This window comes from Pseudoliparis swirei, chromosome 18, assembly GCF_029220125.1.
Source record: "Pseudoliparis swirei isolate HS2019 ecotype Mariana Trench chromosome 18, NWPU_hadal_v1, whole genome shotgun sequence".
Classification (NCBI taxonomy): Eukaryota; Metazoa; Chordata; class Actinopteri; order Perciformes; family Liparidae; genus Pseudoliparis; species Pseudoliparis swirei.
Genome location: NC_079405.1, coordinates 26,574,889 through 26,602,476, shown reverse-complemented (window position 1 = coordinate 26,602,476; position 27,588 = coordinate 26,574,889). Strand labels below are relative to the sequence as shown.

At 46.3% G+C, this 27,588-nt stretch overlaps 1 protein-coding gene across 4 annotated transcripts; it reads right to left on the bottom strand.

The window, feature by feature from the left end:
* Positions 1-7,442: 7,442 nt before the first annotated feature.
* Positions 7,443-20,716, bottom strand: gata2a (GATA binding protein 2a). Of its 4 annotated transcripts, none has more exons than XM_056438109.1 (6): positions 20,421-20,716; positions 15,352-15,766; positions 13,965-14,539; positions 11,332-11,490; positions 9,162-9,287; positions 7,443-8,275 (listed from the first exon to the last, which is right to left on the bottom strand). In XM_056438109.1, the coding sequence occupies exons 2-6, from the start codon at positions 15,578-15,580 to the stop codon at positions 7,967-7,969; spliced, it is 1,398 nt and encodes a 465-aa protein (XP_056294084.1). In that variant the 5' UTR covers positions 15,581-15,766; positions 20,421-20,716; the 3' UTR covers positions 7,443-7,966. The 4 variants fall into 4 exon arrangements, with proteins under 4 accessions (XP_056294084.1, XP_056294083.1, XP_056294085.1 ...); XM_056438108.1 differs by lacking the exon at positions 20,421-20,716 and adding an exon at positions 16,018-17,369; XM_056438110.1 differs by lacking the exon at positions 20,421-20,716 and adding an exon at positions 16,018-17,368 and having other exon boundaries at positions 11,332-11,477; positions 13,964-14,539.
* Between the last annotated feature and the right edge of the window lie 6,872 nt (positions 20,717-27,588).

Sequence of the window (27,588 nt, the reverse complement as noted above, 5' to 3'; positions counted from 1 at the left end):
GCGTGCGTGTCTGTGTGTGATGCCGCTGATACATTTTGGTATGCACTGTTTACTGGTCACAGGTCTGCACGTGTCTCCTGTCCTGTCGGCCCACTTTCTTAATGTTCAGTACCGAACTCTCTTAATATGAAACAGGCGTCGTCAATAAGAAAATGATGAACTTGATCTTGCTTGTTTTCCCTTTTTTTTTTTAAGGAAAAAAATACATCATTGATACAGTAATAGATATCAAACACTTCCTTTCTTCCTCTTGTATCTGCTGTGGGAGCGAACAGAGGTTTTTTTTTATTAATCCAAAATGTTTTTCTTTTTGATCTGTCTCCCAAAATATCCTCATGGCTCTTTAGTAGTTGAGTCATATCATGCTTTTTTTTCTCAAATGAAGCACACAGTGTATCATTGATTGTGCCATCTTCTAAAAGACTGGCCTGTGTGTGTGTGTGTGTGTGTGTGTGTGTGTGTGTGTGTGTGTGTGTGTGTGTGTGTGTGTGTGTGTGTGTGTGTGTGTGTGTGTGTGTGTGTGTGTGTGTGTGTGTGTGCCAGTGTGGGTTTATGTTTGTGCCTATCAGTACTGACAAATATTGGGTAAACACAGCCATAGACATAAAATCTAATATTGAGATAAACATTCAGACTCAGTGTGCAAGGAATGCCCTCAGCTCATGCAGTGTGTGCGTGTGTGTGTGTGTGTGTGTGTGTGTGTGTGTGTGTGTGTGAGTGTGCGTGTGTGTGCAGAGATCTACAAGATGAAGCGGGTCTGAAATTCTCTCAACCCTGGAGAGGGATCCTCCTCTCTTGCTCTCCTGAAGGTTTCTTCCCTTTTTTCCTCCGTGAAATTTTTTTTCTTCTACTTTCTCTGAAGTTTTTTCCTGATCCGATGTGAGGTCAAAGGTCAGAGGATGTCGTACGTGTACAGATTGTAAAGCCCTCTGAGGCACATTCGTAATTTTTCATATTTTATATTGCTGTATTGCTTTTATATTGGGCTGTATAAAATAAACGGGTGCGGCGCCGGTGCCCGGGAGCTAGAGACAGGCCTGGCGCCTTGCTCAAAGTGCCCCTTGAGCAAGGCGCCAACTGCTCGAGCCACAACCCCTTCACCCGGACTATCCCTCTCCACGAGGATGCACAAGTTTGTGAATGAACAACGATCACAACGACAGAATGATAACGGAAGAATTGCCACGAAATAAGGCGGGCTGTGTTTCTCTCCGTCATCGGCGATCTGCAGGCCCCTGAACGCCTCGGCACGTGACGAGCGGCCGTGTTTTTGTCATGAAGACGACGTCGGTCCATGAGAACGAGAATTCAGGGCAGCTCTGTCACTTAATCCGCCGCACAAGCCGCCGCCGTTACTCTACAATGGCGAGCCGAACAGATTCTGAGCGGGGCACGGCCGGTCTCTGTGGGCCTCCACTGTCCTCCACAGGCCTCCTGTTCTCTGTCTGGTCATCGGTCCCTGTGGGAGTGTCCACGGGACCCATCCAGGGGTATAGGCACCGCGGGTCCCATCCTCCAGCCCCCTCCTGGCCGTGGGCCAAGGTGCCCCCCCCCCCCACCCCCCACTGCACGCCTTTCTCCAGTTACCCCGCCAGTGAAAGCGAGTGGAGTGGGAATGGCGAAGGACATTATATGGGCGAAGAAGAGGATGGCGGGTCCAGACGCGCATTCCCCCGAGCCCTCCCAGGCATTAGCACTGTACTTGCCTCCCCCCCCCCCCCTTAGTTTGTCAATGGGAGCCTCCAGATGAATGGGCTCATTTGTCCTCAGACAGTGGGGATGAATTTGTCTGTCGGAGCGGGCGAGCGGGAGGGCCTCAGCTCCGGCAGAACACGACATGAATGAGAGCAGAACACCACCTGTCCCAGGTGAACATCCTGAATGCGCCCGGTCCCAGGTGAGAGGAGACTGACCTCGTTACTTCAGGGTGAGTCTATAGGGAGGGGTGCTCTGCGTGTCCACGCCCTGCTTCTGACAGCTACTCTTAAAGAACGCGTGAGGTGAAAACGGTCAGATTACCGGCCGTCGCTAATTCGTAACGGTGTCAGACTTTTTCTCTTTTTGTTCCAGCTGTGTGCAAAATAAAGGAAGAAGCAGACGCATCGACATCCGAGTCAGCGGCGTGGATGCGGTCGAGAGGGGGGGTCGTCATCCGCGTCGACCTCGTTCATTATTATCAGTACCTCGACACTCAGAGCGCTTTTTTTTCAAAAACCACGAGCTGTGGCAATGATGTCTGACTCCAGCCGCCCACGAGGGATACGAGACACTTTCCCTGTTTCTTTGCCCCTGTTTCACTTCTCTACTTTCAAACTCACACTCTTTCTGAGGGTAAGGGGACGTTCTGGGGGGGTATATTCAAAGGAAGTTGCTATTTTATTTAAAAAATGTACACCGTTTTTGACTATTAATTGGATTTTGTATTGCTTGAAGCAAAAATATAAACCATGTTACTCAGGTAAGCTTAGTAATATATTGAACACAGTCAGTTTTGTCATATATGGTTAGTTAATATGAGTTTTATAGAGGATAAATAGCCCAAATAATGAACAAATATACAAAGTGAATGGTTTTTAGGAGAGAGTTACCCTGCAGGATGAAACTCACACTCCTTCTGAGGGTAAGGGGAAGTTCTGGGGGGGGGGGTGTATATTCAAAGGAAGTCGCTATTTTATTCAAAAATGTACAACATTTTTTACTTTTAATTGGAAATAAACCTTTTTATTTTTTGCTTGCAGCACAAATGTAAACCATATTACCATGTTAGTCAGTTTTGTCATATATGGTTAGCTAATGTGAGTTTTATAGAGGATAAATAGTCCAAATAATTAACAAATATACAAGTGTTTTTTAGTAGTGAGCATGCAGGATGTTACCCTGCAGGATGAAACTCACACTCTTTCTGAGGGTAAGGTGAGTTCTGGGGGGTATATTCAAATTATAATAGGAATATAATTCATGAGAGAATATTTATTATAAATATATCTAAATAAATAAATACAAATTAATATAAATATATATTAATATATATATATATATATATATATATATATTAGAAATGTACACAATTTTCTTTTTTCTCACTATTAATTTGAAATAAAGCTCTTTTTTTTGGTATTTCTTGCTTCACGTAAGTAGCAAAAATGTAAACCCTTCTTCTCAAGTAAGCCTATAAAAATATATTGAAAAAAGTCAGTTTTGTCCTATGGTTAGCTAATGTGGGAGTTTTATAGAGGAGAAAACCCCAAAGAATGAACAAAGTGAGTGGTTTTTGGTCGTGAGTGCTGCAGACAGGATGTAACCCTGCAGGATGAAACCTAGCAGAGAATTACCCGTAAATAGTACCCCTCGTCATCAATCTCCTTTCCACTGTCTCTGTCGGACCTCTGCGGTCTTAATTGCTCCTCTAATCGTACAACATAAGTATTTCCTGTTTGAACTTCTCACTCCCTGTTCTGTTTTCTTTTCTTCTTCTTCTTTTTTTTATAAACCGCTTTGAAAAAGTCATTTTCTCAGGCGGAGCTCGGTATGCAGCTGGAGCGAGTTCAGCAGCATTTTCTACGTCGGGCCTGACGTGAAAGAAAAATGAAAGAAAGACGTGAAGGGGGGGTGGGGAGGGGGGGGGGTCATGCAGGAGACATCCAAAATAATGCAACACACACACACACAAAACTGTTTTTCTGACTAATTTTCTGACATTTGGAGATGGAGATTGTTCCTGAGGTCGTCGGTGTGTATCCTCTGAGTGACAGTCACGACTGTCGTCGCTTCACCGACCACATCGTTTCAAAGTTTATAGGGTCGATTCATTTTCGAAGTGGCTCATGCGTCAGAGGGTTTATCATCGTTCCATAAATAGTATTCACCAGGTGTTTTACTGAATAAAACCACTTTTTTTCCTATCAGTGGGTTATTTCCATGAATTTCTATCGATGCATGAAAAGAGGAAGTTCACCCATCGCTGTGCGTGGATCTTCGTTCACGCTCCATCATCCCTGAAGAAAGTTCGCTTATTAGCTCAAGAACTTTATGGCAAATAATACAAGCGGGAATAAATGTCCCACGTTTGTATTATCTAAATACCGTCCCGTCTCTGCAGCCTTAATATCCTTCTAGGGGTATCTGAGGAAGGAGGGATGCTTTTTTAGCTAGACCCAGGCAAAGGTCAACCCCCTACTTCAACACACACACACACACACACACACTCAGAGACCTGCATCTGAACCGTGCTCCACTTCCTTTCATCTTCTCCGTCTCTCTCTCTCCCTAACTCAACTTTGTGAGGGGATGGTCGAGATACCTTTTGATTCCGCTAATTCAATTTGATGGGAAAACAAATACAGGAGACGAGAAGAGAGTGGGAGTGCAGCACGTAGGGGGTGTGTGTGGGGCGGGGGGGCAGGGGGGGTGGAGAAGGGGAATATGAAGAAATGGTGAGTTATAACGTGGAGAGCTTCCAAGGGAATGAGCGGTGTTGGTGGTGTGTGTGTGTGTGTGTGGGGGGGGGGGGTCGTTGAGGACAAGAGGAAAAGAGCGGATGGGGAGAAAGACGAGAGGAGGAGGTAGAGGGAGTCGAGATGAGCCGAAACATCCAGTTCCAGGTTGAAGTCGTAAACCTCTCGGTGCTCTGATGTAGGTGGCCACCGTGTTCACCCCGCCGACGCATCCCAGATCCCTCCTCTTCATCCCCTCCGCTTTGATAGCGAAGATAAGTATTAACGTCCCATTTTATGGCTCTTTTTCTTCTTTCTTTCTTTCTTTTTTCACGTGTCACATAATTCACGATGTGAGTTCGGAGGTGGATGTCTTTGTTGAATGTGAGAGCCCGGGGCGAGTAAACAGTTCGGAAGAAAACCCTCACTTTACATTTTTTTAAACCATGAAGAAAATGGCACACCAAGACACGGCGGAGCATTCATTACAGGACGACCAAATGTCCGGCGTGGGCCGAAGGAGATGAAATATGTCACGGCGCTCGCCACAAACGCTCGGCCTCCACCGTCCTCGTATGTTCGTACACACAAACACACACGCGTGTCCGTGCCCGTTGTGTCCGGGATGTGTGTGTCCAGGCCCTGGGCACGGCTCCCGGGGAGTCGCTTGCGTGGTCTGGCAGGCTGCTGTATTATTTTTGGGAGGCCTGCATGCTCCTTCCCTCTGGAGGGCCTCATTGAAGAGTGCTGGCTCTCGCTCTCACTCTCTTTCTCTCTCTCTCTCTCTCTCTCCTTGTCTTCCCCCTCTCTCTCTCTCTCTCTCAGGGCTTCCGGGAGTCCGGCCAAGCCCAGGGCCGAGCAGGCTCGCAAACCCGTGGCCTGCACACGGCCCGGCACCCACAGCGCTGTGATGCGCACAGATGGCTAGACTGCTTATTGGCAGCCCGGCGTTACATTTTCACTGGTGTTCAGCAAGTGAATCAAGCCCCCCCCCCCTCCCCCATTCCCCCTCCCTCTGAAAGCAGACACTCAGATGCCGTGTGTGCAGCCAGTTAGTTGTGCGGATGCTATACAATGTAGCGTATAACAAAACAGCACCTCCATAAATATATATACTGTATATATATATATATATATATATATATATATAATAGTATTTCTAATTTGATCAACCCCCTGGGAAACCTCCATCAGATCAACCTCCTCCTCCGCAGCAGTCGAGCAGATGTGAGCGGGGTGGAGAGTTCAGGGAGGGGTACAGTTGTCCGCTTTTAGCTCGGGACCTCTTTTTTTATTTTTTATGGGATGGTTTGTGTTGTGGGCGTGTGCCTGAACTCAGTGATGATGACCTCCAATTGGCCCTAATGGAGCAGACTCATTAGTGGCTGGCTCTGTTCAAAGTTATTTTTTTCTTTCTACTGTAATCGGCCAAATGGCATGGGCGAGACAGAATGGAGAGAGCGAGAGAGAGAGAGAGAGTCAAACACAAACAGAACAAATGGGAGATCAGAGTGGCGAAAAAAAGAAAAAAAAGATAAACAACGGGAAAGAGAAAAGAAAGAGTACGAGACGAGGGAGTAGCAGAGGGACGCTTCCTGGCCGCCTCAGCTGCGTGCACATCTGTGTGTGTGTGTGTGTGTGTGTGTGTGTGTGTGTGCGACGGGGTCCGAGCAGACCCTCACGTGTTTGCTCAGGTCGCCTGATTGCCTTTCCTTCCTCCTCTCTCTCTCTCTCTTCCACTAAAGACCCCCGGTCCTTCCTCTCACTCCAGAGAGAGAGAGAGAGACTGCACTCATGACTCAGTATCGGTCACATAGAAATTCATAAAACTAATTGGCTGTTAGATGTTCAAAAATAAAAAAATAGAGACATGCCATGGTTACAATTTGGTGAATTGGGGTTTGTGTTTTTTGTTGTTGTTTTGTGCGCATGAGCATGTGGGGTTGTGCATATACGTATGAGTGTGTGTGACTCCGCTGGAGTCTGCTGTCTGGGCACAATGGTCCGGCCCGGGGGCCGCCAGCCCGACAAAGAGGCCTTCTCTTAACACGCCATCACAGATAGGGGGAGGAGCCTGACCAACGCATTACCACGCTCAAGGGATCACAGAGCTTCCCTTGATGCAGCCGATATCCCCCCTTGTGATTTTAATAATCAAGCACTCGTCATTATGTCTTCGTCTTATGTGTGTTATCCGTGTGTGTGTGTGTGTAGAAGAATGACGGAGACAGACTTCACTTACGAGGCAGAACTTACTTTAGTATTAAACTTTATTTTCCTTTACTTTTGTAAGATGGAAAAAATGATAAAAACATACAGCTTAAAGGACTTGTCATCTAAGATAGGTCAGTGTGTTTTTCTTCTTCTTTTCTTTTACGTAATAACAGTTAAAGGACCAGTGTGGAGGATGAAGTGACATCTAGTGGCGAGGTCACAGATTGCAACCAACCGAATGAATACCGCTTACTCGTCCTTTTACACGCGTGCCGGTGACCTTCGGTGACCTTTAGGTAACTTAAAGACGTAAAAAGGCTCATGCTAGAGCCACAGTTCGGGTTGACCCTTCTGGGATGCTGTAGAAACATGGCGGTGCAACATGGCGGACTCCATGAAGAAGACCTGCTCCCCGCGTGGATAGAAACGCTTTATTCAAAGCTCAGCAAAAAAAATAGCGATTCTTAATTTCAGGGAGTTACACACTAATAAAAACATAGTTATGTAAAATAGGATATTCCATTTCTGACAAATGATGCCGCCCCCTGAAATCCTACACACCGGACCTTTTGAAATCATCGGTTTCCACGTGTTCTTTGATGAAAAAAAGCTTAAAGAGGGGAAAATAAATTATCGTAGCAATAATTATAACATCAAATATAACAACAATGATAGCAATTTAAGCATTATATAAACACTCTATTTACTGTGTATTTTTTTTTTCTCCATAAAAGTCCATTATTAAAAACAGGTGCTGAGCGATGCGGTGGTGTACAATCCAGCATGTGAAGGGGGGAGGGGGGGGACTGGGTGTACGTATCTCAGTATATAATGAGATGGCCGCGAGGGGGGGGGGGGGCGGGGGGAACAGCGTTCTCTTTTTCGGGGACCTCTCGTGAGTTCTCCCGTTACAGGGTTCGTGGGAGAGGCGGGTACCAAAAGTGACTTAGTAAAAATAAGCAAAAAAAAGAATGACAAGCGTCTCCTATTCACTTCATTCCCGCACGCGTCAGTCAGCCACCGCGGGACCGAGAGGAACCCCTCGTCGCATTAGCTCCTCCAGAACAGTTCGCTGTAAAGCCCACGCGTCCCGTCGGCGAGCTCAGGAACGATGACGCCACATTTACGGGTCGTTAAGTCCGACTGAAAGTCTCTCCGCCTCCGACCCGTTGCAACAAGTCTGCTCAGCTTACGGCGCGTGGTGACGCGGGGAGGCCATTTAGTGTTAATGGTCGACGTGGTGGTGGTGGTGGTGGTGGCTCCTACAGGCCTGAGGAGGGGTTTTTTAAGGGGGGGGTGGGGGTCCGGAGAGGAGGGCCTCAGTGACTCAGGGGATCGGCCCAGACCGGCGAGCGATTGGAGTGGTGGGGGTGACCGAATGACGGGTGGATGGGCGTGGGCGTGGGCAGCATGTGGCCCGTGTGGCTGAAGGGGGGCAGGTGACCCATGTGGGCCATGTGGCCGCCGAGGCCCGGCCCGCCGCCGCCGAAGGGAGAAACCTTGTCCTGCATGCACTTGGACAGCTCGTCGAAGCCGTCGCCCGCCCGCTTGTTCCTCTTGGACTTGCTGGACATCTTGCGGTTGCGCGTCTGGATGCCTTCTTTCTTCATGGTCATGGGTCTGTTGACCTGGGGGAGGGAGGGGGGGGGGGAGACCACGTTAGACCAAAAGACTCACCGACGGTCATATAGACATCAATCCACTGAGTTTACTTGAATTTCTGAGTTGAATTAAAGGAATTCTTCAAGTTGAGTTAACTTGCATTCTCAAGGCAGCAGGTGAACTTTCGTTTGCTAGTTTAACTTGAAATGTTCTCCCGTGTGGACATTGTCGTGGTCCAGGTTTAATTCATGCTCATAATTTAAAAAACATGGGGAATATGTCGCATCTTGCATTTTTACTGCATTTACACGCATTTGTTTCACGTTCAGCCAAAATATTACGAATGTACAACCGCAGCGTGAAATAACTGCTAATAATATTGAGCATCTGTTTTGCATATATAGTTGCATTACAGGGAGAGTCTGGGGCGTTTTTCTTTTTTTTGGGAGGGGGGGGGGGGCTGGGGGGCTTTTGTCTCATTTCAAACAGTCCCGGTCCATATGAATACAAGGTGGATGAGGGACTGGCTGGAGCTGAAAGGGAGCAGCCGCAGACAAATCCTCATCAGTGTAACTGACGCCGTTACACTGAATGACAGTCCCACCCTGCTGCCTCTCCGGGGAGTAACGCCCCCCATTGAAACAACGATGGATTAATAAAATGAATAAAAAAAACAGAGACCGGTGGGTTCTGCTCGACAGGGTGAGCCAGCTTTGCCTCGACACTCTCACACTCCCTCGTGCTCCTAAATCGATACGAGCTGTCCGCCCACTTGACCAGTTAACGACCAGCGGGCCTATAATACCCCTCTACCCCCCCTCCTCCTCCGACTAATTTCCCCCAAAATCCAGCACTTGAGTGCAAGTTTTTTGTTGATGTTTGTTGTTGTTGTTGTTTTTGCATGCTACTTACATTGTGCAGTTTATAGTAAAGGCCGCAGGCGTTACACACCGGGTCTCCGTTCCCGTTGCGCCTCCACAGGGTGGTGATGGTGGTCTGGCAGTTGGCGCAGCAGGTGCCCGCACGTCTCGCGGCGGACTGGAGGAAGAAGAAGAAGAAGAAAGTCTTGAATACAGACCCACTGGACACGGGTACGAGTGTAATGGTTTCATATTCATGTTCTTATAGACACAATATCACGCGATGCATTTTGGTGTTTTCTGCCGCAGCACAAAACCAATAAGAGACGGAAAGAACCGCAGATCGTTGGTTATCGCGAGACCGCAGAATGTGCACAAGAGCAACCGAAGAAGCCACACCAAGACCGGGGAGAAAACAACACATAACCCCCCTCCTGTTAAATCAATCGCATGTATGCAGACCGCTCCACGCCGTGATCATATATTTTATAATGTGCGCTACATGTTGCGCCAACAGAATGCCCGATTCTGTACACGCACGTCGCCGATTATCATATTTAATGAAGGGTAAATATAAATATGCAGGTTGAAATGAAGGCGGCAGTGTATCCTGGGCTCCAAGTCGCTCGCGCCCCGGTGTCCTGCGTGGTTTTAATGTGCGCCTCCGCTGCGTCGCGGATCGATTCTTCACACATAATAAGAAACATTATCTTTTCTTTTTTTCCATGCGAGCAGCCTGCGGCTCTGCAGGCAGCATCCAGGAGGTTAATTATTTTCAGGTGGGCTCGTTGCTATTGAACAACAACAACAACACTGCTGTTTTCTTGTTCTTTTTTTAAGGCGAAATCAAATGTAAAGTAAGCTCTCCGCGCGCATATGGACTGCGCATCGAGAACGATCAACAAGGGGAAGAATATAAATCCATTTATTTTTCCAACCTCCCCCAACCCACCACCACCACCCTTCTTCACACACACTAGCGGCTCCTCCAGTGTTGTGATAATCTCTTTACAGTCAGTCCGGCCACAGAGAATGCAGCGCGCTGCTTGGAGGCGGAAACAGCCGGGAGCCCGACTTCCTTATCTGGGCTGGACAGATATCCGGATAGGAAACAACTGGATGCCCCCCTTTGAACACAAACTCTGAAAAACACTTGAGCTGAAAATGCAAAAAAGCTACACAGCCATATGGGCCGAGCCAGTGGAAAGAAGAAGGAAAAAAAAAAAAAAAAAAAAAAGAGGAATGGACTTGTTCACGAGCAGGAACGCCGTGACACGGAGAAAATATATAAATATAACTTATATAATCGTCTCATCATAAGGTTTAGAAATTATTGTGTTTTTTTCAAGCCAACAATTTATTGTTGAGTCAAATGTTCTGCTGGGAAGGAAAGTTTCAAAGTTTTTGCCAGCATCAAACTTTGTATTATTATGAAAAGAATTAAATACCTATTTTAGAGCCTGTAATTAATTTGTAATAATTTAACCATTATTCATAATATTATTAGTGGAATTTAGTATTAGTATAATTTGTGACTATTATTATTATTTATTTATTTCACAAATATTTTTTTAAATAGCATGTGTATCTTTTCATTTTACACGCCAGTTTTTAAAATGTATAAATATTGTTATTTGTGGCATATTTTACTCAATTAGTACAAACAAGAAAAAGCAATTCAGGAGTTTCTTTAAAAATAGAAATCCTTAAAAATAACAGCACAAGCTATAAAAGATATACTAATAATTAGCCCATGGTGCACTTGTGTGTGAGAGTAAAGGTTTTAATTAAAATACATGTGTTTATAAATTGAGAATTCATTCATTATGATGCACAGAAATGTGTCCAGTTTAGGGTTAATGCCCGAAGTGGCTGTGCAGTGGTCCATCCACTCCTAGAATGTGATGTCCACGCTGCTTTTCATTTACTCGCGCTCTGTGTTAACTAAAGCAGCATGGCCAGTAGTATCAGTAGCAGTATCAGAAGTACCAGCAATAATGATAGTGGGAACAATGGCAATAGTAGCAGTATTGTAACAGGCCGTGAAGGCGGATCATCGGGGGGCGAGAGGCACAAACAATTCCAGGAAGATGATAGGGAAAATATAACTTTCCTGGAATTGTGCTGCCAGCATCTGCTTTGTGCTTGTTGTATATGTGGGGGTGTGGGGTAGGGGGGGTGCCTTTCTCTATATGGTTATAAGGATTACAAAGAAAACTCACCAGTCTACGTTTGGGCTTGATGAGCGGCCGGTTCTGGCCGTTCATCTTGTGGTACAGTCCGCAGGCGTTGCACAGGTAGTGGCCGGTGCCGTCTCTCCGCCACAGAGGGGTGGAGGTGGCACCGCAGTTCACGCATTCACGTCCCTCTGGGTAGAGTTCAGGAAGGAGGGAGAGAAAAGGAGACAAATTTTATATAATTAAAAAATTCACCATCCATCAGAAGAGACACATCATATATAGCAGCTGTCCCCACCTCCCCCCGAGACGTGTAATATGAAGTCCAAAATCTGTCTTCATGATGGAGGAGACAAAGTCCATATCAGAGTGCAGGTGCAGCGAGTGTGTGTGTGTGTGTGTGTGTGTGTGTGCGCGGCTGTCATGGACACAGACACCTTCGTGTAAACCGATCCAGAGAGGGGAGGCCGGAGACCGCCAGAACATGTCCAGAGGTGTCCCAACACAGAGGATGAGGAACACCATCAAATTAGGACTACATTATTCATCAGATGCAGTGGGCACCCATGAGAGGAAACATACCAGTTATTTAATGTGGTGGACAGTGTTGAACACTTTGATGAAAAGCTCGCACTTAAGAATCCAGAAAGGGTTTTTAATCCAACATCTATTTGATGAATTTTCTATTATTCCGAAGGAAAAGTGACTGAATATGAACTCGATTTTCTACTTGGTGCTTTTCTAGACTGCTTTGTGTGTTATTCCCACATGCTCTCCTCTCCCTTTCAGCTTCCCCTGACTTCAAACAGCCTGTTGCTTAAACCGACCGATTCATTTAATTCAAGTATCCCTCTCTCCCTAGAGCATCATCTCATTATTCCTGTTATAATGCCAGCGACACCCACAGTCCCACCCTTCGCTCCACAATGGAATCTGACCTGAGCAACAAAAAACAAGCTATGTTCTTTTTGGAAATGCACCCTGCAGCTTTTTTTTTAAATATATATGTTTATATTTATATTTGCCTCCCTTCGCTTCCTCTTAAGCGTTTTCACAGGTATAAGGAAACCACGGCAAATATGCATCTGCAATGACTGCATGTATTTATGTCTTATGCAATCTTCGGTGTTGAAATAAGAAGAAGAAAAAAGGGGAAGCTTTGTGTGGAAAAGGTAAATGTCATCGTGGCATTTTGTACAACATCAATCCCCATTACTGGCACACGGATGCACCGACTTTCACAGATAAGAAGCCTTTTTTCTTTTTTAATGCCATATCTTGAGATGTTTGTGATGCTGATTCAGACACAGTCTGGCCGCACATCTTCTTTTAAATGTCACAGTATCACATTCACTCACGATTATCAGCCGGCGAGCATCGCCCGGGTGCATTGTACGGCATGTGCACAATGGATGACAATATCGATATAATTACACGGACACATTTGGAGCCTAAAAACATGTCTATGGGATGTCTCTCTATTGTTATTTTATTTTTGCTCCATTATTTCTTTCGACAACAGCTGGAACAATGTAGGAAAAAAATTACAGAGCCATTACCAGAGGGAGTTTGTTTTTCAAACGTCTGCCAGACATAAAGTCTAACACATGCGTCTATTGAAACAGGTGCATTATTATATTATATTTCTTTTTCTTTCTTTCTTTTATACATTTTAATCAGTTTTACTCAATGTACTATTCTCCAAATGCTGTAGTCATGCATAGAAGTGTTGTTTGGATAGACTTGGTTCACTGGGCCAAGGCCATGCCTAAAAACACAAACAGCAGGGCTCTGTCCCTGTGCTTTGTTAGGACTGGGGAGCTGTGGGCGGGGTGGAGGTCGTGATTTGTTCACTTGGAGGTATACAGGATATGGCAGGAGCCAGGGCGTCGTGACTCCATCGTGGTTTAAGTGCAATAAAAGGCCAACATGTTAAAAAGAAAACAAGGCTGTGGCACGAAGAAGCCGCGTCGACATGAAGCCAGCAGCTGATTTAAATTCGATGTAAAGTCTCCGTGAAAGATATATTTATATATTCTTCTTTTTTTGAACACGAGATTATTGTTTAATATTTAATAAAACTTTAAACACTCCGTTAATTTGTTATATGTCCGACACATAAATAATTGGTTCATTTCATTAGCTGTAATCCTAACGTCACTCTCTCTCTCTCTCTCTCTCTCTTTGAAGTCGCACAAAAGACGCGTTGGGGCATGCGCAGAAGGGCCCTTTAGCTGAACATGCAGTAAATAGTTGACCCCGATTAGTCTGATGAGTTTCATCTAAGGTCGAATCCTCGACGAAGGAGAAGAAGCCTCTTTATTTTAAGTGGATGCGGCTTATAAAGTGCGATGGGACAACAGATAGGACTTGTCAGGACCGGTTTAGGAGGACAGAAGGGCCCGATATGGAAATTATCTCTCTCTCTCTCTGGTGTCAGAGACCCACTGGAGCAACAGGTCGGGTCTAAAGTGACATCAGCATTAACAATTAGCCAAGATAAATGCTGATAATTAAATCATTAATTCAGTTTTTTGTTGTGGGGACACATATAAACGAAATGTATCTGATCCAAGAACGCGCGTAATGCTTCACTGCTCCGAATCCCCCATAACCATTTTAATTAGACCTTATCACTTTCATCTGGCATGGAGGAAGAAACGCACGTGAGACTCACCTGAGGTCGACCGAGCCTTGCTCTTGCATTTGGGCGTGAAGCTGGAGGAGGACCCGCCTAGCAGGCTGCCGGGGTGGAAGAGGCTGCCGCTGTACTCGTGGGGTGTGTGCAGAGGGTAGCCCGGGTAGGTCGGGATCGGGTGATGCGTGGCCTGGCCCTGCGCGTTCATGGAGGCCAGGCCGCTGCGCAGAGGACTGCAGCTCTCCATCTTCATGCTGTCCGCCAGCTGCACTTGGTACTTGAGGGACTCCTTCTCGTCCATTCGGGTCAAGCTGGAGGTCGGAGAGGTAGGGCCCGGGTCCGGGGACACGTCTTTCGGAGGGGTCGGGGGGAAACTGTAGAGGTGCGTGTTGGAGTGGGACACCGTGAGCGACGAGACCGGCGCGGTGCCGGTGCTGTTGCTGCTGCAAGGGTAGCCGGAGCTAGCGGGGTGCAGGCCGGGTTTACTGAAGTGGCTGACCGCCCATGCGTTGTGGTGGTGGGCAGCGGAAAGGGCAGCTTTCCCGGGGTCCAGCCAGGGAATACCGGGGCTGTGAATAAGGTGTGGTCGACAGACCTGGTTCCCAGCGAGACGAGCTGAAATCCAAATATAGTATTTAAAATATTATTATTATTAATGCCTTTATCACCAGTTTGCAAAACAGAAAGACGTTTTATCTCACCTGCTAAATACACATAATTACTCGAGTCCGACATTTAGATCCAGATGAAGATAAACAAAATGTTGTTTGTTAATTTAAAATGCGATTTTCTTCTTCTTCTTCGTCTCACAATTACAATTATTTTCCATTAAATGACGGTCGCCTCGCACATCGTATATCTATTTAAGATATAATCGATAAGTACCCATTTAGAGCAGAAGTAGCTTCTCGCTGTATCTTATCTTATCGTCTGCAGCTCCCGGACTAAAGATTGTTATTAGTACATTTGCGGTTTTTATTTTATATCCGGGAAGTGCCTCTCCCTCTCTCTCTCCCTCTCTCTCTCTCCCTCTCTCTCTCGCTCTCTCTCCCTCCAGAAACCCCTGCCCCAACACAGAGGGGTTAAACGACATACTTCCCTTTCCTCTCGCTGTCATTTGCTAGAAATTCCTTTTATGTTGATGAATTGGCCCGTATAGTCAAGATGGCTTTTTTTTATCATAGCAAATTGCTGCACATTGTATGCATTGTTTAAACTTTCTTAAAGTGTCCGTACTAAATTAATGTATTTATCCCAGAGCCACACGCCAACAAATACAGACACACACTATAATATATAAAGCTCTGTTTTGTCGGATTGTTACAACAATTTAAATAACGCCATAATAAAATGCAATTCATCCTAATTTCTCATCACACTCAGTTTATTATTATTAAAAGGAGTCCGTAAACTCGCGCGCATCTTACCGTGCGCTTGGCTGTACGTGACCCTTGCCCGGGAGTTGGCGTAGTAGGGGTTCCCTTGAGAGTCCAAGTGGTTCAGAAACATGTCAACCTCGTCCTGGGGCAGTAAAGGCGCCATGGGCTCCATGTAGTTGTGGCTCAGACTGTGGTGGTGAGAGTCCGGGTGCTGGCCGTTCAGCACCGCGTGATGATGCGCCATCCACCGCGACTGATCCGCCGCTGCGACCTCCATGGTCCTTCTCTCCTCTGCGCGTCGGGCTACTTTTTTTAAATATAATGCTCTATTGTTTATCTCCACGTTAAATCCTCCTCGCGACGAATAGTTTCCTGAGCTGTGGAAAATAACTCTGGCTGTGCTTATTTAGTTCAGAAATAGAATCCTTCAATATAACCGGTTTCTTTTTCTCCTCCGTTTGACCTGCGAATGAAACGGGGGAGAAACATGTTAATATTTTTGCATATGAACACCGCGGCCGCTCCACCTCTCCTCGTATGTACATATATATATAATCATAATCATATAGCACTCGGCGCGTGAAATAAACATTGCGCATTTCAAGGTCCTATAATAATTTTTAAAAGGATGAAAAGAAAGCCAATGCATCCCGATCCCCGCACCAAAAGGGGGGAAACAAATAAAATAAAAATACAAATGTGTCCTCTGGATACCTGTTGCGGTCCCGATCAGCTGACTGCGAACACACACACACACAGCTTGTGTAAACCTCTCTTCTCCACGCAGCGCTCGGGCTCATTAATGAGATGTGGCGCAGACTGATGCGGCTGGCGCCAGTAAATTCCCATATCAAGCCGTATGGGGGCGGGGCCTCGGTCGGAGCCAATCACAAACAGCCCTGCCACAATTGGCTCGCCGCATCTCTTGCTCTTGCTCTCCTTTTTTTCAATTTCCATTTTTTTTTTCCTGCTCCGAAAAAACTAAAAGACTTATCAATCAGCGGTGTACTTTCTAGAGCTCCTTCTCTCGTGAAGCTCACACTAAATGAGCAATCGGTCCCTCTGATGATCTGCTGCTTCTTCTTTTTTTAGCTTCTGTTATATAAGCCTAAAAACAGACATCTGACAGGGGGGGAATTATTCCGGCACAATATATGGCATTACAACCTATTACTTATTAGAATTAAACGTCTATGCAAATCGCCTTCATTAAATATATAAACAATATTTCTTCAGACGTTTTCAAGACTTTTTGAGTGCACGTTTAACATTTCACGCCCACTTCCAAAAATGTGGCGGAGTGAGCCTCTCGCCCCCCGGACTCTACTGGTTAGGTGTTGATCTTTTTGCATTCCGCTGTTATTATGTAAATAAACAAGAGTTTTCAGCACCTCTTAAACAAACACAGGAGGAGTCGATTTATGACCCCGAAATTGGCCTCCATTGTTGCCAGCGCCTAATTGTCTTTAATTAGTAGCAGGGCATTCCTCTTGTGAAAACAGGGCTTTTTGTCTCGCGGACAGAGCAATCAAACACCGCGGTTTTGCATACGAATGGCGCCTCTCTCTCTCTCTCTCGGTGCCACCGGGGATGGGCGCATATAGGCCTCGCCTCTGGAAACCAGTTGGTGAACCATACGCCGTCACTCAGAAGTCAAAAATATGCATATCAAGAACAGGAAATCACCCCACATACACACACACCTCCCAAATTCATGGTTCATTATCAGCGTTATTCTCGTGATTTATGGGTGCTGCCTTTTAAGGACACACAAGCAGTGAAGTGAAGCGATACGAACAAGAGGCATATTATTATGTTCCATCATTGTAAAATTAGCGCGTAAAATGATTAGTCCGTGCGCACAAATCCAATCCATGCGCCCATAGAAATACATATGTGTGTGTGTGTGTGTGTGTGTGTGTGTGTGTGTGTGTGTGTGTGTGTGTGTGTGTGTGTGTGTGTGTGTGTGTGTGTGTGTATGTGTGTGTGCGTGTGTGCGTGCGCGCGTGTGATTGACAGCGAATAATTGGAGGCTGCTCGGAGCCGAGACTGGCCGCCACGCTGACGCCTGGACCTGACGTCACAGAATCACGGGTGGGGCAGTGGGGGGGGGGGGTTTCACGTGAAGCTTGTGATACCTGAACAAATTCTTGAGGGCAAAAAAAATAAAAAGAACCCCTCGTATAACCCGATGACACGGTGTCCACGATGCAGGTCATTAGGGCGACAATCATGCTCTGATCTGCTGCTGTTGCGTAAATGTGTGTGTGTGTGTGTGTGTGTGTGTGTGTGTGTGTGTGTGTGTGTGTGTGTGTGTGTGTGTGTGTGTGTGTGTGTGTGTGTGTGTGTGTGTGTGTGTGTCACTCATCAGTCGTTATATCAGTGGCATGCTGCCAGGGGCTCAGCCCTTTGAGCTTGTCAACTCCTAAAATCAACAAATTAGTTCACGTTGGGCCGCGGAGGGCCTGTGCTACCTGAATAACTGACATTCCAGTGAAAAGTGGGGCAGGTGGAGTGAGAACTTAATATATATATATACCTAATTCGTGGTTATTCATATCTGCTTTATATAGATCACAATGCCCACAAGATCAATCGTCAATTATGCACAATGTGTGTGTGTCTAATAAAGAGAAGCTATTTTATGCTGCTGTTGAATAATTGCTGTCACGCTTGAACCCGGAGCAACAACGACTCCCTCTGTTCCCGCATGAATGGAGGAGCAGCGACGCTCCTGTCCTTCAGGCTCATATAGTGAAAGCACCTTTTTTTCCCTCTCTTCTTTTTTGTTGTTGTCTTCCACTGTAACATGGCCCAGTGTGTGTGTGTGTGTGTGTGTGTGTGTGTGTGTGTGTGTGTGTGTGTGTGTGTGTGTGTGTGTGTGTGTGTGTGTGTGTGTGTGTGTGTGTGTGTGTGTGTGTGTATCCCGCAGTGGTCAGCCTGTGTTTCATTGGGGGTCCGGCTGTGTGTGCGTGTGTCGTCGCTGCAGCATGCCCCCATTGTTGTTTGCATGTTTGCCAAATGGATTACTCAGCAGGATTTTTTAGCCCTCTGTAATTTATACCTTCATTAATCCCATTTGTATCTGTGCTGGAACAAAAGATGGGAGAGGGTGACGAAGGGTTAGTGAGGAGAGAGGAGGAGGGGGTATGTGTGTGTGGGGGGGGGGGGGGGGGGCTGTTGCTTTCCCTCTGTCGTTCTCAAGGACACAGCACTATTGTTTCACTTCGGGGATGCTATCCTATGGAGACACGGAGAACACTATCCCTCTCACAACACCTCCATCGCGCTGCATGCATGGGTGAGAAACGTGCGCGCGCGCCTCAAACATGCGTCGCTGCTGTGCAGTGCACGGTAGCTAATGAACAACAAGATTATCATTCCGATCCATGCTGTTATTAAATGGGATTGGCTTTATCTACCTGTTTGTTCCCATTGGGCACGGTCATCCATCATTATCCAGAGCGGAGGTGTGTGTGTGACTGTGTGTGTGTGTGTGTGTGTGTGTGTGTGTGTGTGTGTGTGTGTGTGTTGACGGTATATTGGGGGGGGGGGGAGTGTGAAGAGCCACAGTGGTGCTCGTGAAGATAAGCAGAGAGCCAGGGAGAAGAGAATGACACAAACCAGCTGAAGCATTATTGTCCCCTTTACTCACGGCTAATTAGATCGAGCCGGGGCACGAGGGGCTTTAGAGGCGCGAGCACCCCAGACACAGAGGCCTGCATGCGGCTGCGACAGCAACACGCGCACGCTCCCATTTATAAGCAGTTTTGTTATAGCATGGAGAATAATAAAATTTCAGAATAAGGGAGAGACACACGACCTGTAAAAGGATTATAGAAGCAGAAGCAGAAGGTGATTCGCATAAGTTTAAAGCCAATAATCCCTTGTTGTTGTTTTTTTATTTTATCTTTTGGGAGTTTTTTTTTGTTTGATCAAAAAAAACTAAATAGAATCAGATCATTCATTCAGACATTCATTGAACAATAACTGGAGGTTTCTTTCTTATCTTTCACTGTCTGCTCTCAATAACAGAGCTTCGGTTTTGTTTTCGTGATGCACATATATACTAGCATGGTGCACACCACAGCGCAGGTAAGAGAGAGGGGGTTGGGGGGGGGGGTAGGTAGGTGAGGTTGGTCGGTGTAAAAAGGTGCCGTGTATTCTGCAGCTCCCGCATGCCTGTGGAGACCCCCAGCCCGCCCCTGTCTCTGCTCCACCATTGTAGGGGATGTGATTGCCTCTCTCTCTCTCTCTCTCTCTCCCTCCCTCTCTCATGCTGGTGAAAGATGAGTGCTCGAGTCATTACGCGTTTTAAAGCGTGACAATTGAATACCTTTGTCGTCACTAACATCATGCTGATGATACACTAATCCATTTCGTGATCGAGTTTTTTCAGGTGTGTGTGCGCGTGTGTGTGTGTGTGTGTGTGTGTGTGTGTGTGTGTGTGTGTGTGTGTGTGTGTGTGTGTGTGCGTGTGTGTGCCTGCAGGAAAATAACAGCAACATAAAGTGGGCGACAATAGAATGAATTATTTTTAACGCGACCTGCTATATGTGCAATATTATTATCGGTATAGGTGCATTAATGATCTGTTTTTTGTTCGATGCTTTTCATTCTTTTATTGTGGCGCTTATTCAGAAATAAAAGTACAGCTCCTTCTAGTCTAACAGGACACACACAAAGCAGACAGTGAATATAACAAAAGTAGCTCACAATTAATCTTTACAATACATAAGCATATATGTTTGTACACGTGTAATCCAATGTGCCGCTTTCTTTTCAGGCGTTATGGAGGTTCAGAGGCTGAACGTGAAGGTAAATAATCTGGAATTATGGCCTTTGAACAAAGCGTGAAAGTATAATCACCCCTCAACAGTCATGGAAGCTATAGCTCAAGCATACAGTACAAATAAGCTTTTGGTTTTTTTAAACAATAACGTTAATAACGACCGACGAGATGATTTGTATTTATTTGTTAACCATTTTTTAATATAGACATTTGCGTTTGTATTTCTCTATTTTTAATACATAAATGGAAAATAACATTTCCCCCAAAGGAAGAATTTTAAAAAAAAGTCTGATTAAAATAAAAACCATATGTGTAATTCACTTACCGGTTGAGTCTCGTGTGGCCGCCGGAGAAAGTGTGTCCATCCGACTCACTGCGCTGCGGCTTCGGCGGGTCTCTCCCACATAACTGCGCACAAATATGCGGCCGCAGAGGAAAAGGGGTCGTCCGGAAGAGCTCTGCTTTAGTTATGATTTTAAATGTGTATTTTAAAGACGCCGTGGAGACAACATGGAACAACCCGGTGTCCTGGAGCCGCTGCTCGACGTCTCATCACCAGCACAGAGAGAGAGAGAGCGGTGTGTGTGTGTGCGTGTCTGTGTCTGTGTGTGTGTGTGTCTGCACGCGCTCTGCAGTCCCTCCCTCCTCTCTCGCCGTATCCAAAACCTTTTCTGAATATGAGCACACACAAAAACTTCAGTGGCCGTATGAGCAACAGCAACGTAATGGCACGTCAGCCAAGCAGCCCGTCTTCCGGGTCCCGGTTCAAACTGGCAGCAGTACCTGCTCCCGAGAGGCGATCAATGGCGGAGGACTGGCCCCTGACTCGCGCTCCTATAGTTATCCTTCTATCTCAAGGGCCTCCAAGGTGAGGTCTGATAGAAGAACAATGGGCTATTTCACTTCTAAAAATAATAAAGAGAGTAAATAAATGCATTTTTTTTGGTGGTGAGGACATGGGTGTCTTTCAAGGGCCGTGGGGGACGTCCCTGCCCCCCCCCCCCCCCCACCTGTCCCAGCCGTGTGCAACATGATACGCATGCGCTCAATCTCTGGGAGTTTGGAAGCAAGTTGTAAAAAAAATCTTGTGGCGAAAAGAAAAGAAGAAAAAAGAAAAGTTTTGACTTCATGTATTTGCACGTATGACATTTTAATGATATTTACTTTCTGCTGTCACTAAAACTGACAAGTCTAATTGACTTGAGACTGTGCTTCATAACCCCCCCCCCCCCTGTTTAGTAAAATGTGTTTAAAAAGAAAGATACCCCCCTCTCCCCTCTTTTTTTTTTTTTGGTGCTTTAAATCTTAAATCCCACACAGTAACAACAACTTTGTTAAACATGCAAAGCCCCTAAAATCTCCTGCACGCGACCTGCCTGGGCTCGTGCTCGGCGCCGATGGAGCCCAGGCAGGTGCAAGGGGGCGCGAGGACCTCTGCAACTCGGAGCTCGTGCTCCCCAGAGTACACACGCGCAACACACACAAAAAGAAGGGAAAGAAAAGAAAAGAAGTGTCAAGTCTGACTGAATAAATCACATTTGTTTCAATGTTTGAATTCACCAGAGCAAAGGATGCGACAGCAGATATCCAGAATTATAACTGTGTGCTTCATGGTTACTCATAAAACCCATCTCTCTTTTTAAAGTGTGTTATTATCTCGACTGTGATATAACTATATAGAATATATTATTTGACAAACAGCATTATTAGTTTGACTTTTGTTTATTTTTTTATATTTACTGCAGTAGCAACATTTTGCATAATACTATAGTATATGTGTAGTATATAGAATCTATATATATATAGTATAGTATATACACATATATGCACACATTCAGCATCACGCACACATGCACATACAGCAGGTAAAAAGAGATGGGGGGTATAAAAGGTGCCATGTACTCTGCAGTTATAGATTATAAATATATATATACATTCAATAACAATATAATTCGTCAATGCCTTTTAACAGTAGTTGGCCTAATTGTAATTGAATTAGTGGAGAATTGTGTCAATGGGACGTCAATCAATTTAAAAGCAGATGGTCAAAGTTTATAAGTGTTAAATCAACTACTTTATTTAAACGCTGTCGGGAAAGAATGACCGCTTGAAATTATAACCGCCAAATGGTTTGCTTATAATTATTATAATTATTATCATAATAATTATTATTATTATATTATTGAAAATAGACCGATATCAACAATCTACTACACAACATTATAGCCAAATGTTATATTTTTTGGACACCGTTTTCTGCATGTTCTGCACGAGACTATAAGGCTATATCCGCCTGTGTGTGCGTGCGTGTGCGCGGACATGTGCGCGTGTGCACGTTTTTTCCCGTCAGGGACGATATTATATGCACACTGCGCATTAGATGCCGGGGCCCCCTCCTCCTTCTGATTATTACCGGGGGTAATATTTCATCGGCACCACGCAATCTTTGTTCCGCGTGAAGATAATAAATGGCCTTAATCGTTATCAGCAAACTGCTGCGGGTGTCAGCGCCGACCGAGGCTGCGCGCGGGGTCCAAAGTGCTGCTGAATAAATTGGTGTTCCTTATCTCTCACTCCCAGATTATCGCCGCCTTTTCAAAACTTGCACAACAAATACATTCAATGCATCTAATGCATCATTTGTGCGTGTGTGTGGGTGTGTGTGTAGGGGTAGGGGGGGGGGAAGGGGGTCCCGCAGGTTTGATAGAGACAGATAGGCGAGAAATATTTACGGGCAGCGGCGGTGCAGACCAATATGGGCTCTGTTTGGGCTTTAGATGGAGTTTATTGGCGAGACCATTGGCACACGAACACACGCACACACACACACACACACACACAGGACACTTTACATATCAATGCAAGCTGTATTAAACATCATATGATTCCTATCTGTCTGATTAGTCCCATTGCTGCCCTATAGGATGTAGAGCTCCTTTAAAAAAATAAAAAATCTTTGTATTTACGCCATCTTTTGGGAAATCACATGGGCTATGTTTGCAGCTCATCAGTTTATTTTATTATTATTATTATTATTTTACAAAATAAGACGATTGTGTCACACACAAAACACTCACGTGTTGGTTTAAGATGCGGGCTACGTCTAGTACTATGTGATTTAGATATTCCGAGGCTGTATCTCCATGATAACAGCTCAAGATGCAGATAGCGTGATGATCTTCAATTTCCCATCGTGATTGCGCGTGTGAAAACGATTCCCTCCTAATAAACACATCGCCACGTGATAGCATTATGCTGCAGTTTCACGCGCGTAACGGGCACGGTCGGTTCTGATTCGGTTGCCTCTGGTCGGTAAAGGCCACATCAGGCCCGCGTCATCCCTTACGGAAGACCTCCAGCAAGGCCACGTTTTATAAATCGATGTCAGGCGCGCGCAGTTTAATTGAACGACTAACGAGACACTTTTTCACGACTGACCTTTTCACACATGTGTATGCATGTGTGGTTGTGTGTGTGTGTGTGTGTGTGTGTGTGTGTGTGTGTGTGTGTGTGTGTGTTCACATGTCTTCTGAATGAATCGTTTCAACATGCGAAACAAATAAGATGCTGCTGGACAAACGTGGCCAAAAAAACCTGCTTCTATAATGCAGTATTTATGAGTGAAAAGAAGAAAAAAAGAAAACATTTTCAATACACAGACACACACGCGCGCGCGCACGCACGCAGACACGCACACACCCTTTTAATACCCTGGCATCTCCACCGGCCCGGTGCTCTGATGGTCTCCTAGACAACCGAGATAACGGTGCAGCAGTTTTCCATATCGGTCCCGGAGTCTATTATAGCTCGGGATTAGCTCTCTTTCCGAAAAGGTCATACACAAAGTCACCAAACCTGCTTTTTCTTTCCGCCCCATACGGACCCCAGCGCGCAGAGGACACATTTATAAACATGCATGCGTCCTTTTGACGTGATGCCATTAGACTAATGGCGCTGCGCATTTCCATTCCCCTAAAAAAACACACACACAAAACACAACGATAGTAATATACATCAGAGCCTTCTGAGGAGATACAAGAGAGCCAGCGTCCCCCATCAGAGACGTTCACACTGCAGGAAAGAGACGCGTCAAGTCACGCAGGAGAGAATGTACTGTTATGGAGCGACCCCTGGCTGGGAGAGGATGCAATAGCACCACAAGAGCCTCTGAGGTCCTCTCTCTCTGACTCTCTCTGTATGTGTGTGTGTGCGTGTGTGTGTGCGCGCGCTACTTACCTGTATATTTGAGTTGCCTGAGCATTAAAAGACATTGTAATAATCAAGCATCCCAGAGAGAGAGAGAGAGAGAGAGAGAGAGAGAGAGGGGAGGGAGAGAGAGACTATAGTGCACAGCTGGAATGTTCCAGCTGGGATTCCTGGTGGCCGGACAGGAAGTTAGAGGAGCTCTGACAGGAAGTGTGTTCTCAGGGAGGGCCAGCACCGGGCGGGGAGAGAGAGAGAAAGAGAGGGAGTGCTGTTTCCTGTTGGCTCTCTCCACATGCTTACTTTGCCCCCCCCCCCCCCCCTCTCTCTCTTTCTTGGTCCACTTCACACCCAACAAGAGTACATACCAGTATGCAAATGTTTTCTTTTTAGCAGCAGCCTCTTGCTCACAGAATAGAGTGACATAGGATGGCTATTAGAGGACAGTGGTGGGTCGGGAGGGTGGATCACGTGTCCTCAGGGTTTAGGGTTGTGTCACAGGAAGTAGATCTCACCATATGAAGTGACACTTCCTGCCCATCGAAGCAGTCGGTGCCACTTTAATGGACTCACATTCAGCCGCCCACAACAGTGGCGATCATGGGAATAAGTCGGGAGAGAGTTCAAGAGGGAGTGATGGTGGAGGAGAGGAGGGGAGAGAGAGAGAGAGCAAGTGGGGGAGATTGTAGAGATGTGATGAAGCGATACGTGGATTGCGAGAGGAAAAATCTCTTTGTCTCTCCTGAGCTCATGTGGACAATCAAAGTTTCCTATCAGCTCTGTAGTAGGGGAAATTGGCTGCCCTGGGAAGGAGAGGGCCACTCTCACAGCCAATGGGAAGTGCCCCTGTCACTCTAATCAGGTCCAATAGAGAAAGTAGGAAACGCGTGCGTGTGTCATGTGCACACATTCAGACAAAAGGGCTTTTTTTCCCCTTCTTCTTCTTCTTCTTCTTTTTTTTCCCAAACAGAGAGCAGCTTTGTTTCACTCCATGTGATCCAAGATGATACGAAGTCTGAAGGAGCGTTAGACCTTCATTGTGTGAGAGCCCCCCCCCCCCTGCGGCTGCAGCTTCTTTTCTGGCAACAACAAAAAAAACGTGCCCCCCGATAGGCACGACCTATCGCCGCTTTGATGGAGCGCCATGTGGCAGAGATCAGCGGGTCTTAGTGGGAGCTGCGGACAGTTGCACACAAGGGCGGCAAGGGAAGAGGATTACTGTCTCGTCCTATAGGAGAGGGAGGTTGACATCAATATGCACACATATACATCGGCTTTGAGCAGATGTAAACATCTGCACGAGAGGACGACGACTGTGGACTTTGATGCTCGCCTTTTCTTCTCTTTTTTTATCCCTCTCTCCTTCCTTCCCCATCCTCCTCCACGCCAGACAAGAATGCATCTCTCCTCACCCGCATGGGCCCAATCCTCGCGTTTGAAGTCCCATCTCCATCTTTTTTTTTGTGCGCGTCCGACACCGTCCTTCCCCTTCCCCTGTCTTTCTGTCCGACCTGTCCGACCTGTCACCCCCCCACCCCCACCCCCTTCTCCTCCCCCGTCAGGCCTGCAGCTGGGACCGAGGGGCCCACAGACGCCTCCATTGTATAACCTTCCCTTCCTTGCCCTCACGCTTCTGCTGCACACACCCGGGCCCAGATCACACCTGCCACCTGCCTGCAGGACGCAGGGCGGCGGCCCAGGGACCTGCAGCCGCCGGGGGGGGGGGGGGGCTTTCATCCATCCCTCACCTCGCCCTTCAGAGCCCTCTCATCCCCTCATCCCGGCACCCTGTCACTGAGGAATGGGCACCGGGTGCAGAGGGCCCGGGCCCACAGCGGCACACAGAGCCGCCGTTGTGGAGACGGGTGTTTTAAGCGGAGCCAGAGGGAATCAGCGCAGGTGAGGGGAGGATTTTGAGTTTTGAGTTTTAGATTCAAGTCATATTTCTTCTTCTCGATGACATCCTTTTATGGCTGGATAACACGGTTTGAATGAAATTGAATGAATGTATATATGGTGAGGAACGTGGACCTCAGTGTGTGTGTGTCTGGTGTGTGTGTGTGTGTGCATAATAACATACTGACAGTGAGGGTGGTGGCTCTGTCTCAGTGATTTATGAGAGTGTGCTGTGAAGGGTCTTCTGAGCAGGATATTGTTCCCTGACTGGTGACTTCTGCCTCCCTCTTTGTGTGTGTGTGCATGTGTGTGCATGTGTGTGTGCATGTGTGTGCATGTGTGTGTGCATGTGTGTGTTTGTGTGTATTTCAGAGCAAGAAAGATTAAGAAGGAGCGTACTGCAGGTGAGCCCTCAATGTAATCAATCACCACCACGTCACGGGGCCCTGCAGGGTTTGTGGATTACCTCCTTCAACTGATACGTAGACTTTGACTCCACATTCTTTTTGCATATTTATTAATATTTTTTTTTCTGGCAGATAAAGAAAAGAACACATTCTGCATCTTTACTTTACTTCAGGAAAGGAAGATAATAATCAACTCCATGCTCTTGGGGACCATGACAGCTCAACCACATGGCCCAACCCGTCCACCACCCTGCACAGACCCCCTCAAACACACACACACACACACACACATACACACACACATACGGTTTGCCACATCAGGATACAGTGCTGCACATGAATTCCGGTTCAAACAGTATTCTGCTCGGCTCACGACAACAAATAAACCGCAGTTCTTCATGTGACCGGTGATCACATCCTGGCCCATGAGGACAGAGATGGAACTGAAAGGCCCGAAAACCCCCGAGACCACACGAGACAACGCCGATGACGTAATGGAAGTCAAACGGGGGTCAACAGAACACGAGCCTCGTTCGGCGATGCCCTTCAGGAGTCCAGCGTCATTGTAACATCGCATTCAAAGACACTTTGAAGAATAACAGATGATCACATGACTAATCAGGGATGCTCTGGGAGTCAACGGCCTCCTATTCGGCCCCACAAAGCCACATCATGGTGGGCTACACGAATCAGACATGAGGTTTACCGTATAGAAAGTATCATTCCATAGAAGTGAGTCATTCTTTAACAAAATAAAGCAAAACAGCATGTTAGAAACAACTAGAAAACAGAGATAACAACCGGCAGTGACTGAGATGCCATGAAGTTTGTTTTATCACATATTTCTGTTTCCTGTATTGCATAATGATGCCCCAAGAAATACATTATATATTGAGACAAAACACAAGCAACAAAGAACGTACCAGAACTTGTCTTCCTGGAAGCCAACTAGCTGAGCTCAGCAGGAAAGTCTTTTACTTTGGTGAA

What these genes read in the sequence shown, in the direction of transcription:
- gata2a (XM_056438109.1), bottom strand. Translation starts at nt 15,580, where the DNA reads ATGGAGGTCGCAGCGGCGGATCAGTCGCGGTGGATGGCGCATCATCAC. An exon ending in GCAAGGCTCGGTCGACCTCA is followed by an intron (nt 11,491 to 13,964) that starts GGTGAGTCTCAC and finishes TCCCTCCTTCCT; the next exon opens with GAACTCTACCCAGAGGGACG. An exon ending in TTTACTATAAACTGCACAAT is followed by an intron (nt 8,276 to 9,161) that starts GTAAGTAGCATG and finishes TCCCTCCCCCAG; the next exon opens with GTCAACAGACCCATGACCAT.